The following is a 14,049-nucleotide window of genomic DNA, read 5'->3' on the forward strand; positions in this document are numbered from 1 at the left end:
CAGCAATGGAAAGTTATACACAAGAAAATAACTTTCTTCAAAATTACCACAGCAATACATTTAGAACAGTATATTCAAACGTGCAGTGGTGTGAAAAACTATTTGTCCCCTTCCTGATTTCTTATTCTTTTGCATGTTTTTCACACAAAATGTTTCTGATCATCAAACACATTTAACCATTAGTCAAATATAACACAAGTAAACACAAAATGCAGTTTTTAAATGATGGTTTTATTATTTAGGAGAAAAAATCCAAACCTACATGGCCCTGTGTGAAAAAGTAATCGCCCCCTTGTTAAAAAATAACCTAACTGTGGTGTATCACACCTGAGTTCCGTAGCCACCCCCAGGCCTGATTACTGCCACACCTGTTTCAATCAAGAAATCACTTAAATAGGAGCTGCCTGACACAGAGAAGTAGACCAAAAGCACCTCAAAAGCTAGACATCATGCCAAGATCCAAAGAAATTCAGGAACAAATGAGAACAGAAGTAATTGAGATCTATCAGTCTGGTAAAGGTTATAAAGCCATTTCTAAAGCTTTGGGACTCCAGCGAACCACAGTGAGAGCCATTATCCACAAATGGCAAAAACATGGAACAGTGGTGAACCTTCCCAGGAGTGGCCGGCTGACCAAAATTACCCCAAGAGCGCAGAGACGACTCACCCAAGAGGTCACAAAAGACCCCAGGACAACGTCTAAAGAACTGCAGGCCTCACTTGCCTCAATTAAGGTCAGTGTTCACGACTCCACCATAAGAAAGAGACTGGGCAAAACGGCCTGCATGGCAGATTTCCAAGACGCAAACCACTGTTAAGCAAAAAGAACATTAGGGCTCGTCTCAATTTTGCTAAGAAACATCTCAATGATTGCCAAGACTTTTGGGAAAATACCTTGTGGACTGATGAGACAAAAGTTGAACTTTTTGGAAGGCAAATGTCCCGTTACATCTGGTGTAAAAGGAACACAGCATTTCAGAAAAAGAACATCATACCAACAGTAAAATATGGTGGTGGTAGTGTGATGGTCTGGTGTTGTTTTGCTGCTTCAGGACCTGGAAGGCTTGCTGTGATAGATGGAGCCATGAATTCTACTGTCTACCAAAAAATCCTGAAGGAGAATGTCCGGCCATCTGTTCATCAACTCAAGCTGAAGCGATCTTGGGTGCTGCAACAGGACAATGACCCATCCATCCATCCATTTTCTAACCCGCTGAATCCGAAAACAGGGTCACGGGGGTCTGCTGGAGCCAATCCCAGCCAACACAGGGCACAAGGCAGGAACCAATCCTGGGCAGGGTGCCAACCCACCGCAGAACACACACAAACACACCCACACACCAAGCACACACTAGGGCCAATTTAGAATCGCCAATCCACCTAACCTGCATGTCTTTGGATTATGGGAGGAAACCGAGCGCCGGAGGAAACCCACGCAGACACGGGGAGAACATGCAAACTCCACGCAGGGAGGACCCAGGAAGCGAACCTGGGTCGCTGGTGCCGCCCTACAATGACCCAAAACACACCAGCAAATCCACCTCTGAATGGCTGAAGAAAAACAAAATGAAGATTTTGGAGTGGCCTAGTCAAAGTCCTGACCAGAATCCAATTGAGATGCTATGGCATGACCTTAAAAAGGCGGTTCATGCTAGAAAACCCTCAAATAAAGCTGAATTACAGCAATTCTGCAAAGATGAGTGGGCCAAAATTCCTCCAGAGCGCTGTAAAAGACTCATTGCAAGTTATCGCAAACGCTTGATTGCAGTTATTGTTGCTAAGGGTGGCCCAACCAGTTATTAGGTTCAGGGGGCAATTACTTTTTCACACAAGGCCATGTAGGTTTGGATTTTTTTTTCTCCCTAAATAATAAAACCATCATTTAAAAACTGCATTTTGTGTTTACTTGTGTTATATTTGACTAATGGTTAAATGTGTTTGATGATCAGAAACATTTTGTGTGACAAACATGCAAAAGAATAAGAAATCAGGAAGGGGGCAAATAGTTTTTCACACCACTGTATATTGCACATTTAGCAACCAAAATGAAATCTGCCGCTACTGCCACTGGTGCGATCCCCTTATGTTACTCCTGCTGAAGGAGTTTTCACCCATTAGAATGTCTAATTGCACAACATGACTGATCCATGTCATTTAAAAGGACTGACCTGCCACTGATGCAGTGAATTATTTGTATTTTACATATTCAGTGTCTATTTAGGTTGGCTCTGCTGTTATTGGCACATGAGTCCAGTCTGCTGCGCCAATGATGTTTGGGAAGCCTGAATTAACATTATGTGAAGTCACCGATACGACTTTAGATAAATGCTTTTTTATAAGACTCACTGAGGGATTCTCATTCACTTCAGCCTTCTATGGAAGTACAAGCTCGGCTGAGCTTTCTTGACCTGTTGTGTGGTATCGAGAGTTCAGGACAGATCCTCAGTGGTTTAAATGCCCAACAATTTTGTGCAGCTGACCCTCTCCACAGGAGAGCCACTGATGTGCAGTGGGGGATGTTCAGCCTTTGTTCTGAAGTCCAGAATCAATTCTTTTGTCTTGATGCCATTAAGGGATAGATTGTTGTACCCACACTAATTCACTAACTGTGCCACCTCTGCTCTGCAAGATGTTTCATCTTCATTACTGATGAGTTCTAGTACTGTTGTATCATTAGCAAACTGAATGAGATGATTTGTGCTGCATTTGGCAGCACATTCATGTGTTAGAAGAGTAGAGAGCAATGAACTGAGCACTCAGCCATAAAGGGACCCCCATACTCAGTTTGATGGTGCACAATGTCTTAGTGCCAACACATACATCTGTTTTCTTTCTGACAAGAAGTCCAAGATCCAGTTACAAAGTGACGTTTTCAATTTGACCAAAGAGAGTTTCACCATTAGCTGCTGTGAGATGACTGTATTAAAGGCTGAGCTGAAGGCAATAAACAAAATCCTGGCATAGCTGTTCTTTTTCTCCAGGAGTATGTGTATGATGATGTACAGTAGTATGATGTGTAGGACAGGTATGACTGCATCATCTGTGGACCGTATGGCACAATACGTGAACTATAAGGGGTTCAGTGAAGGTTGGAGGCTGGCTTTAATATGATGCATAACTAGTTGTTTGAAGGATTTCATTACGACAGAGACTAGTACCACAGGCCAGTAATCATTGAGGGAGGTTGCAGTTGTTTTCTTGGGCACTGGTGACAATCTTAAACTATATAGGTATAACAAACTGCTAGAGAGATGTAAAAGATGACTGTAAAAACACCTGCTAACTCAGCAGCACAGTCTTCTAACACCTGAGCATGTATGTTATCAGGTCCCAGACCTTTATATGGATCGACACTGCTCAGTGACCTCCTCACATCAGCTGTACACAGTCTAAGCGCCTGCTTACCAACAGTGAGGGGGTGGTTTTCTTCTCCTGTGTATAATTCAGTGCCATAAACCTGCCATAGAACTGATTCAGACTGTCAGGGAGGGAGGCATCAGTGACCTAAACCTGTGTTGTTATTTTTATAATCCGTTATGGCCTGAATCCCCTGCTTATATGAGCCTTGTTTCAAGGGCTGTAGAAGTTTTGTTTGTTTAACCAGGAAAAAAGTAAAGAAAGCAATAAACCAAACAGGAATTTGCATTGAGCACAAAGCATATCAGAGCTTGATTTACAATGGATCTTTACTTTGAAAAAACAAATATCAGATGGCAAACAGCTCCTAAGTTGATGTACAGTACATATTGTGACAGTAGGATGTGCAAAATACCAGCCAAAAAATAAATCAAAATAGCACTTTGCCCCATTCCATTTTATATCTCTGAAGACTTATTTTTTTCAAACTAATGTGTGGTGTAGAAATTAACATATAATCTTGTTATGTTTATGCATGTGGATGGCAAGAGGTTTAATGGCAATGGCAAGTAAAGTTCATGCTAAAACAAAAAAAAACAGAATTTGTATTATTTACATGATGTAAATTTTATTTCTTGTAACATACAAGTTATATTAGCAGGATTTTAGGAAGCTCAATTCCTGCTCTGTTCCTGGAGATATGGTAATTGCCTACACACACACGCATACTGTATATACTTATATATATATACACAGTATATATATGTGTGTGTATGTATACATGAGTGGGCAAAAGTAGGTTTACAGTTATATGGAAAAAGATATGCAGGTTATGGTTATTACAATAGCTTTAGTAAGTCAATAGCTTTATTAACTTTATTAATTCAAAAGAATATCACAGTGGTACACTGCACTTAGGTACAATCTTATAAATGCTCAAATTGACATCCTTCATTATTTACACATTCTTGTAGTGTACGTTCCTATAACCAGTGTTCTCCCTAGTGAGTGCCCGGCTAATTTAATTGAGAGCCCGGCTGTGATCTCGCATGACATTGTGAGATGACAGCCTCAGATCTGCAGGCACAGGCAGATCTAATGATCTGCAGAGACGGCAAGGGACGAGCGGGCGAGTGGGCAAATACTGCTAAAGCTAATAGCGGGTGTCGAGGCAAAACAGAGTTCACAAGCAAAGAGTATGAGGAGGTGGGGTTTCGAGGGCGGGCTGTACATGGTAATAGCGGAGGTGTAGCAGCTTAATAAAGTTGCAAGGAGTATGGAGAGGTGGGCGGGCAAGAGGGAGCTGTAAATGCTAATAGCGGGAGCGGAGCGGCATTTCACAAGCAAAGAGGATGTGGAGGTGGGCGGGCAAGAGGAGGTCTGATAAAATAAAAAAAAAAAATCTAGTGAAACCAGCCTGTCAGATATCAGAATAAAGGCGTCAGGAAGTGATATATCTGTTCTCAGCGTCAGCGCAGTCTGTATAATGTGGCTGAGCGTACAGCAGCTCTCTTCTTGTAAAGTACATAGCAAACCAATATATACACATACAGTTGTTTAAGCATTAGGTGTGTTCTGTGTCCAAAAATCCTTGCCGCACTCACTGTGGTTTCTGTTTAAAGTGACCCCATCTGCCATTCTTATATTTGCTCATATTTGGACTTCCGTCCATATTGCAAAAAGTGTGCAGAAACCCTTTCAGCACACACTGTGTCCTGAGCAAAAGTTTTGTCACTGAATTGCTGAGGGTTTTGTATGGAAGCGTATTAAGGCCACGGTGAAGAAAAAAAAAATACAGACAAAGTGAAGAAAAAAAACTATATGTCGAGAAAAAAATTGAGATGTTGACTTTATTCTCGATATTTCCACTTTAACCTTGATGCTTATGACGAGAATAAAGATGACATGTTGCTACATAGCTTATGACGGGGGTTTGAGAAAATCTAGAAAATTAAACATTCATTTTAAGATGAAGTTTAGTTTACGATGTTCTACTTTAACGACAAACTACGAGAATAAAGTCAACATGTCGAATTTAATCTCGAGATAAATGGTGAGAATAAAGTAGAAATGTCGAGAATAAAGTGGAAATGTCGAGAATGCGTACCTGCCGTAGTGCAAGTGTGAATTGAATATCCAACAGGCTCACACTTTCCCACTCAAAAGTCTTATTCCATAGGTACTTTCAATTTTTTTCAAACGTTTTACCAACATGAGCAAAAGAAGTGTTCAGAAAACAATGCTGCTCAGTTATTTCAGAAAAGAGACGTCACAAACTAATGAAGGTGCAGCGTCAACTCCTCATGTGGCAATTTCAGACAAAGACATTGCAGAGGCTGGTCCATCAGGGGAAGTCTGTTCAGCACACACTCTGCCAATTGGTAAATCTAAGCACCATTTATCCAGCATAAACAAACAATGGTTTAAAGATTTGGATTGGCTAATGGTCAAAGAAAATGTTATGTGGTGCTTATTTTGCATTAAATACTCAAACAAACATCCCCCAAGGAGCAGTTACTTTGGGTAAACGTGCCATGCACAAGAATTCGAAAAGCTTGCTGTACCATGAAAAAGTAAAACACACATTGAGTCTTCTGCTGACCTTTTAGGAAAGTGTCTACTAGAGCAAACTGGAATTGGTCAAATTGAAAGATCTGTATCTGTGTTAAATAACTTACAGAGAGATGCCTTTGTGGGAGCTTTAAGAACCATGCATTGTTTGGCAAGAAATGAGTTGCCACATACAACATTGTTTGAAAAGCTGTTGGAACACTGTAAAGAAATAGGATGTTCCTTTTTACAGCATCTCAATATTGGTAAAAATGCACATTACACCTCTGAAAAAATAATGCAAGAGCTGCTGGATGTCTTAGTATCAGAAATAAAATCTAACATACTGAAAAATATACACACAAAAGTTTTTCAGTATTCTGTGTGATGATAGACAGATATCTCAGATGTAAAACAATTAATTATTTACATTAAATATGTTTGCCAGGTCACTAAAGAGGTCAGAGTTAGTTTTGTATCAACCCGCAATATGATTGAGGGCAAAGCGGAGACTATAATCAACACACTGAGAGAGACTATGGACACTCTAGGCTTGAAAACTGCTAATGTAGTTGGACTAGGGTCAGATTGAGCGGCTGTTATGATTGGGAAACAGAAAGGTGTGGCAAAACTGCTTAGAGATAAAATATCTGGATTCTTGGTCAACTGCCACTGTGTAAAACCACTGATTGGCCATTGCAAGTGCCCAAGCAGCAGCTGCTGTACCTTATTTAACAAAACTGAACATCTTAAGGCATTATATTCTATTTCTTCCAAAATTCTTCAGTTAGGATGGCTGGTTTAACGGAAATTCAAAATATTCTGAACATTCCCCAGATTAAACTGAAAATGGTCAGTGACACTAGATGGCTGTCTGATGACTTTGCAGTACAGTCATTACAAAAGTGTACAAGTGATCTCCTTGGAGGGCCCAAATCCTGGGAACTTTGATTATGGGAGAGCTTCAGACAAATGGGCCTCTAGGAAGAAAAGAAGAATAAATATTTAACTGAAGACACCTTTTGCATATGCAAGTTGGCTTTGAAGAATATTTTTAAATTTTTCTTCATTAGGTTTCCTATACTTTTTTTTCAATGTTTTCATTTTTCTTCCCGACAGTGACAATACTTGTGCCTCTTGGTTTATGTCATAACAATTGTTATTTAAAATTTTTGTTAGGGTTGCAGGATCCTGAATTGGATACTTCTTAAATTTAATAAAAATATTCTTTCACAAGTGTCAAACCTTAAAAAAAGAAGTCATATTGAGCTTTGGAAAATAATTAATAATAATTAACTAATAAAAATAGTGCACATTTAATTTTCCACACCACCAAATTTCCCCATCCCGTCCCACCCGGCTACTTTTTCTTGCCACCCGGCTGGAAAAAACTTCTGGGGAGAACACTGCTTATAACAATAATAATAATAGCAAGAAGAAGACAAATAAAAAGACAAATGATACAAATAATGCAATAATAATACAATAAACTCTGTTTCATGTACTCACAACTGTAAACCTATACATATATATATATATATATATATATATACATGCTACCTGTGAATACCTGTCTAAGATGGGTTAAAATGTAAGTAATCAACGTAGACCTCAGCGTTAACATTTGCAGTTCACCATTCAGCGCACTTATCTATGTTACATGCCATTCAGTATAGGACTAATGTCTGTGTCCCTCTTTTTGAATTACAGAGGGTTATGAATACTCTGACAGAAACTTATCCATTTAAGACAGTTATATAGGCAATTGAACTTATTGTTAAATATTTTAACAAACAGTAAAATTCAAAGTCATGATAAATGAACCGAAAATTCTAAACTGGTTTAATGGCATTTTCCTCTCTAAATCTCAGTAAATATTGCCATTAGTTTTTATTTTTATGCAAAAGCTTGGATGCAGAGTACTATGCACCACCATCTTAAATAGGTGGTACAGGATAATGTCATAGGCCATGTACCTTTCTTGTCATAATAATCAAAATGGTAGAGGTCTATGCTCAAATACATACAAATTGGTGCTGGAATGACATCTCAAAATAACAAGAAGTTTTATCAACAGTAATAAAAACTAAATAATGACAGGCACAGGTAGGTAAATCCCAATACCTTATGAAAACTCAGAACTTCTGCACAGGTATTTTCCCTGAACTGGGATTTGAGCAAAGGATTTTGCAGCTATGAAGTAAATACATAAAAAATCAACTGAATTAAGACAGCTGAAGTAGTGATTAATGCATAGCTGTTTACGTTCCAGGGGTGGTTAGGTATAGAGTCAAGGTAAAACAATGTTTGGAAACACATCTATTAATTAACTTTTTTCTGCTCTTATTACTGCTTTTTTACTGCTATTTTTACTTTTATCTGATTGTTAAAAGTACCATATTTACAACTACTTTTATTGCAAAGCAAACAATATGTAAACTATGAATTTGAAAATCCTTGCATTTTTTAAATTATAATGTATAGCATAATTAAGATGAAAATGGCATTGTCCGTTGCCTAGTTCTAATGGCAACTTTATGCACAATACTTTGTTTTATAAATGGTAGTATATTTATTAGTGTATGTTTTTATGCTTTTATTGCTTACAGCTACTGAATCTTCCTTTAACAGAGCTTTGTCATTCATCTAGCAGAACAGCCTGCAGCTGAAAATAGCATGGTTGCCATTATTTGCCAACACGTCAAGCTGCTGATGTACAAATAATTAGGTTCGGCACCTGAGGATGAGACAGCATAAGACAAAGCTTAGTGAATCATTACTTTCTTTCATTTAGGTGAATACAAACCGAAGCCCAATGCTGACAGTAAACATAGTCTATAAAGTGTGTCTTCTGAATTTAGAAACAGCTCTTCATATCTCTCTTAGCAATAGGTATTTTAAAGCTTTGTTAAAAAAGAGAACAGTGAAATTTGACTAATTATTCATCTCACTTGTTTAACTCTTTCATATCAATTATTTCATACAGAGAGAGACTGTTTGTTTATCTGTTCTGTACCTGGTAAAGTTGAAACATTTTGCATACTTATTTGTTGAATATTGTTTTTTTTTTCTTTTGTAGATTTTGAGATGATATATAACACCTGTTCTACTTATTGGTACAGTCACCTTATTACCAGATCAGCAATATTCCAATAAATGAAATTCTCTGAGGGCTTTTGACATCTGAAATTCTACAATCATCATGAAAATGTTGCTGCATCTTTGTTTCCTACTTCTGCCTCTGGTAAGAGCAAAGTAAAAATGTAAACAGCAAATTTTGTTAATGTTTTCTGTTGTATAAATGAAGATACTTTGGAAAATGTGTGGCTCCATTGGGTGTGTTATAGGAAAAATATGCAGAGTGAATAAATTTAACTAGTAGCATATGCAGGAATAATATTTAATGAGAACTAGACTTGATAGTCTTCATCCAGTGATATTGTGCCAAATCCAAACCTTATATATAAAATTATTAAAGCCAATGTAAAAAAGTTCAAGTTCTTAGAATTACACTGGATAACAGCTTCCTGAGCACTTGTGGATGAATCTTAAACATTGTGGCCTGCTAATCATAAAAATCACCTTTAAATTTTCCTATCACATTTTGTAATTTTCTCTCATATTAAAAATATAAACATACTGTATAGTACAACAACAATTACAACTGCAACATCTACAATGATCTGAAAGTAGTGGCACTACTGCTGGTTATGCTGTTTGGACATATCAAGTGTAGTTGTATCATTTGGAAGTGGAAAAGCAGAGCTAAAGAGTCGCATTACATTAAAAAGTAGTGGCCGCTCCATAGGCATTTGGTACCAGGGCAGAAAAATACGGAACATAAACTACTATTCGACCGAGGAAAGACATTTTTGGGCCCTCTTTATATAAAACTTGGACTTATGAAACATTCAGTGAAAAGTGATGAACAAGGAAGTTGAAAAATTCAATATTTGAGACAGAATTTTTTAGGAATAAGTGATGCAAAGATTAATTAAGACATTGTTATCGGTCCACAAATCAGACACGTTATTAATGACAAGCAATGCAAAGATCTGCAAATGAGGCCGGAGGAAATCGCATGAAAGACATTGAAGGACGTTGTTGATATTTTTCTTGACAACTCCAGAGTACCAAACTACATCCATCTGGTTTACAACGTGCTTCAAGCATACAAAACCATTACGTGCAACTTGTCACGAAAAATTAATTTAATGGAATCATATTTGGACTTCTTCCCTGCTAATCTTGATGCACTGAGTGACAAACATGTTGGAAGGTTTCACCAGGACGTAGCAATGATAGAAATGTGGTATCAGGGCAAATGTAATCTATCAATGCTGTCCAACTATTGTTGGACACTGAAACAAGAAGCATCAGATGTTGAGAACAAACAGAAAACAGCAGCAAGATATTTTAGCTCAGATGCAATGTGTCATAATCATTAAGCAATTAAACACTAAATTCATTAAAAGCTAATTTCTTGTTTCTCCAGATTCCTACGTGATAAACGTAATAGGAATTTATATCTGATTTCTATCACAATTGCCGTGAAAAAATTGTTGCCCAGTGTTTTTTTATGTATTAAAATAACCCATTACTGTAAATGTTAATTAAGAATTAATATGAGTTGCTTAATGCTACGAATTATTAATGACAAAACTGTTTCCTAATTGTAAATTAGCTGCATTATTTAATCCGCCTAACCATAGTCTCAACCCACTTAATCCAGCTAATAGTGTCAAGAACCAAGTAAGAACTAACCCAGGGTGGACACTTATCAATCACACTACTGTATGTCCACACTGAACCAATTTAGAGTAACAAATGATCGCAGCATGAATATCGTTTGGATGAGGGAGAACAAGAGTACCTAAAGAAAACCCATTCAAACTCAGCGATCAGGCCAACATTTGAGCCTAGTTAAATAAATCTGGGAGTAAGCAGCACTAACCACTGTGCCTTCTTCAAATGGATAATGAATCAGACTGTTAATTATAATGCTTCAAAAATGATTCAGCTCACCTTTGATGGTGCATTTACATATTGGCATTGCATTGGATATTGTCATACCATAGCTCAATTAAACAGTGCACTACATTAGATATTACAGATCTTTTCTTTATTTATTAATATAAGTTGATGTTCAGGTAGTAAATGGACATGAAAAGACTTTTTGGGCTGGAGAACAGAGTTGACATTTGTAACATTTTTCCGGGTACTGTATTGGAGACATCCAACTCAAGAACAAAACAGAGACAGCACATTAATATGCAAGATTAAATACTCCAAAGCTCGGAAAACGTTACTGTAAAAGAAAGTAAGAGAGTCAGTAATTGAAGATGTTACTGACCACTTGGAAATACACAAGTTACAGATGAAAAGTTGAACTAAACGTTTTAACATGCTAAACCTCACCAGGAAATAGAACTGAAGGAGCAACAAGAGAACAGATATAGTGAGTGTTGGGTGACAATTATTGCTTACTGGCCTATAGTTAGATCTGCCAGATCACCCTTTGCATATAATAAAGTAATATGTGCTATTTTCCAGTTTGTAGTAATTTCCCCAGTGTGCAGTGACTTTTGAAAAATATACATCAAGGGTTTATGTATGCACTCGTAAACCACCTTAAGCACTCCAGGATAAATGTTATCTGATCCTGGTGATCTTTTAGGTTTCAGCCTGTTTAATCTGTGCAGTACTTCTCCCTCTGCAATTTCCAAATGTTTTAAAACCTCCTTTAGAATTGTCTATGGTACTGCTGGGAGGTTAACCACTTCTTCATATATGAAAATGGCAGAAAAATTCAAGTTTGCTATTTCAATCTTCCCCCTTACTGTTTCTGATACATGTCACCTCCTCATTGACTGTTCTTTTTCTACTAAAATACTGAAAGATTTTTTTGGGTTAATTGTTCACTATATCTGTAATATTAATCTCTAACTGCCTTTTAACTTTCCTAATATCCTACTTAAAATTACCTGTCATGCGCTCTACAGTTAGCATTAGTGTATTTTTAGTCTTGTTTACCTTTCTTTGCAGCCTCTTTTTCATCTCCTTATTTATTCACTGCCAAGTTTTTTTTTTTTTTAATATCTTACTAAGTTCAAATTTTGAGATGTACCTGTGCTGCATTGCATGTAAAACATTTTAAAAGTGTGTTCCACTGCTGCTCAATTGTTTCTATTATTAAAAACTTTTTAAGGTTTATCTCTTTAAGACCTTGTCATATCTGTTTCAAATTTGCCCTGCCAAAGTTAAACTTAACAGTGTTAGTCTTTGTGTCCATGCTCATCGACAACACTGAGAACTGTGTTATAGTATGGACTCTTAACCCAGTGTTTCAATCGCCTATATACCCTGAATTCTGTCCTGATCATTACAAAATGCTAAATCTATACATGCTTCTCCACTGCATTAGTGCTTTAGCATACGGTGTTAAAAAAAAAGTCACTGATTACATCTAAAAACTGCAGTTGTGCTCTGCTATTTAAGGTTAGTCCAGTTAATATTTGGGTAATTAACATGCAGCATGACATATATACCTCACCTCAAAAATTTATTTTTTAATATTATTAAAAAGATGGACATTTAAATTACTGTTTGCAATGGGGGTCTACAGCACACTTCTAAAATAAGGTCTCTGTACCTAATGTTTTGTAGTCAAATCTAGACGTCCTCACTCGGATGTGACTCATCATCCCCTTGAAGAACACATGCATTTAAATACTGTTTTACATAAATGTCAACACAACTGCAATTGCTGATTGCTGAAAGAGATTTGGCTACCTGTGAAAATACTACTTTAAACATAACATGACACTGATTCAGCCTTCAAAAGAATATACTATAAAAGTAGAAACTACATAACATCAAAGTTTACAGAATAAAACATTTTATTCTCCTCAGTACACTATCATTTTTAGAAAAGTAATCTTTGTATTATCAATTGGTACTGAGCTGTCTTTGCTTGCAGTCACATTGTTCAAATTCCTTTTCAGTTTTCCTGACCAATTATATTGTATTTTTTTCTACTATTGTTTTAAACTTTGGACTACCTGAAAAACCTAGGTAATTGGTAGTAGTCACTGATACCATTTTTTTTTTGTCAGGATAAGACTTCCTTACATTCAGCCTTTTATCTTCAAAATTCAGTTCTTAGATCAAAAGCTAATCCTGTGTTCCATGAGTACAATGTACAAAATAAATCTGCTGCAGCTTGCTGACGCCTATACACACTCACACACCCACAAGAACTCACACTAGACCAGTTTACTATTGCCAATCCATATGTTTGAACATCATGGAGGAGTACAGGATAAAAGAACTAACTTGCAGAATGCCAATGGGTCCAAATGCTATCCACTGAACTGCTTTAGTAAAATATTAAAATATAAAAAGAAGTATTCATATATTGAATGCATGTCAGTCAGTTTACTGAAATTTGTTTAAATAAATATATTTATCTAAAAGCACTCTTACAATGTGTTAATTCAGATTAACAGATTTAACAGATTTGTAATATACCAATATGTTTTGATTTTAAAAAAACATTTGGTGCATACAATAACACAGTCTGAGTCCAGGTTTTTATTCAATCTGCTAATGTCCTGCCTGCCATACATTAAAGATTGAATTTATTTTCTACATATTAGTAAGCACAAAGAACAAACTTCATAACATGCCCCAGAATGTACAAGGAACCACACAACCCAGTAAAACACCATTATATTATCAGTATTTTTAAGGAGTGTACTTGATTGATGGAAACATTCCAGCCATTTTTGGTTTTATTGTCTGACTAGTCATTTGTATAATATGTACATTGTATTTATAAAAAAATAAATGTGTATATAAAAGAAAGTATGTAACTATTAATATGAGCTATCAATTATTAAATTATTTTCTGTGATCAACCTTTACCCTAAAAAGAGAAGTAATTCTCTTAGTTCCACTGCAGACTTTGTCTGTTTTATGTGCTTCTGTCTCTGCCAGTAAACTCAGACTCATGAGATCATCTGAAAATCAGTTGCAGGATTTCCTGTTCCTTTTCTCACCGTAGATAGTCTTTAGGATTTTGGCTGTGTGTTTGATGTCATTGTCATGCTGCAGAATGAAGGTGGGAATGATCAGATGCCT

General features: G+C 36.7%; 1 protein-coding gene across 3 annotated transcripts in view; it reads left to right on the forward strand.

The window, feature by feature from the left end:
- LOC120529671 (pituitary adenylate cyclase-activating polypeptide type I receptor-like) overlaps positions 1-14,049 on the forward strand; it is a 262,708-nt gene that overhangs the window by 38,674 nt on the left and 209,985 nt on the right. For all 3 annotated transcript variants that reach the window (XM_039753681.1, XM_039753679.1, XM_039753680.1), the window contains exon 2: positions 8,987-9,151. In XM_039753681.1, coding sequence (XP_039609615.1) covers positions 9,110-9,151 — 42 coding nt within the window. In that variant the 5' untranslated portion in view covers positions 8,987-9,109. The remainder of the gene's footprint in view (positions 1-8,986; positions 9,152-14,049) is intronic.

The sequence above is a fragment of the Polypterus senegalus genome, chromosome 5 (assembly GCF_016835505.1).
Source record: "Polypterus senegalus isolate Bchr_013 chromosome 5, ASM1683550v1, whole genome shotgun sequence".
In the NCBI taxonomy this organism is placed as follows: Eukaryota; Metazoa; Chordata; class Cladistia; order Polypteriformes; family Polypteridae; genus Polypterus; species Polypterus senegalus.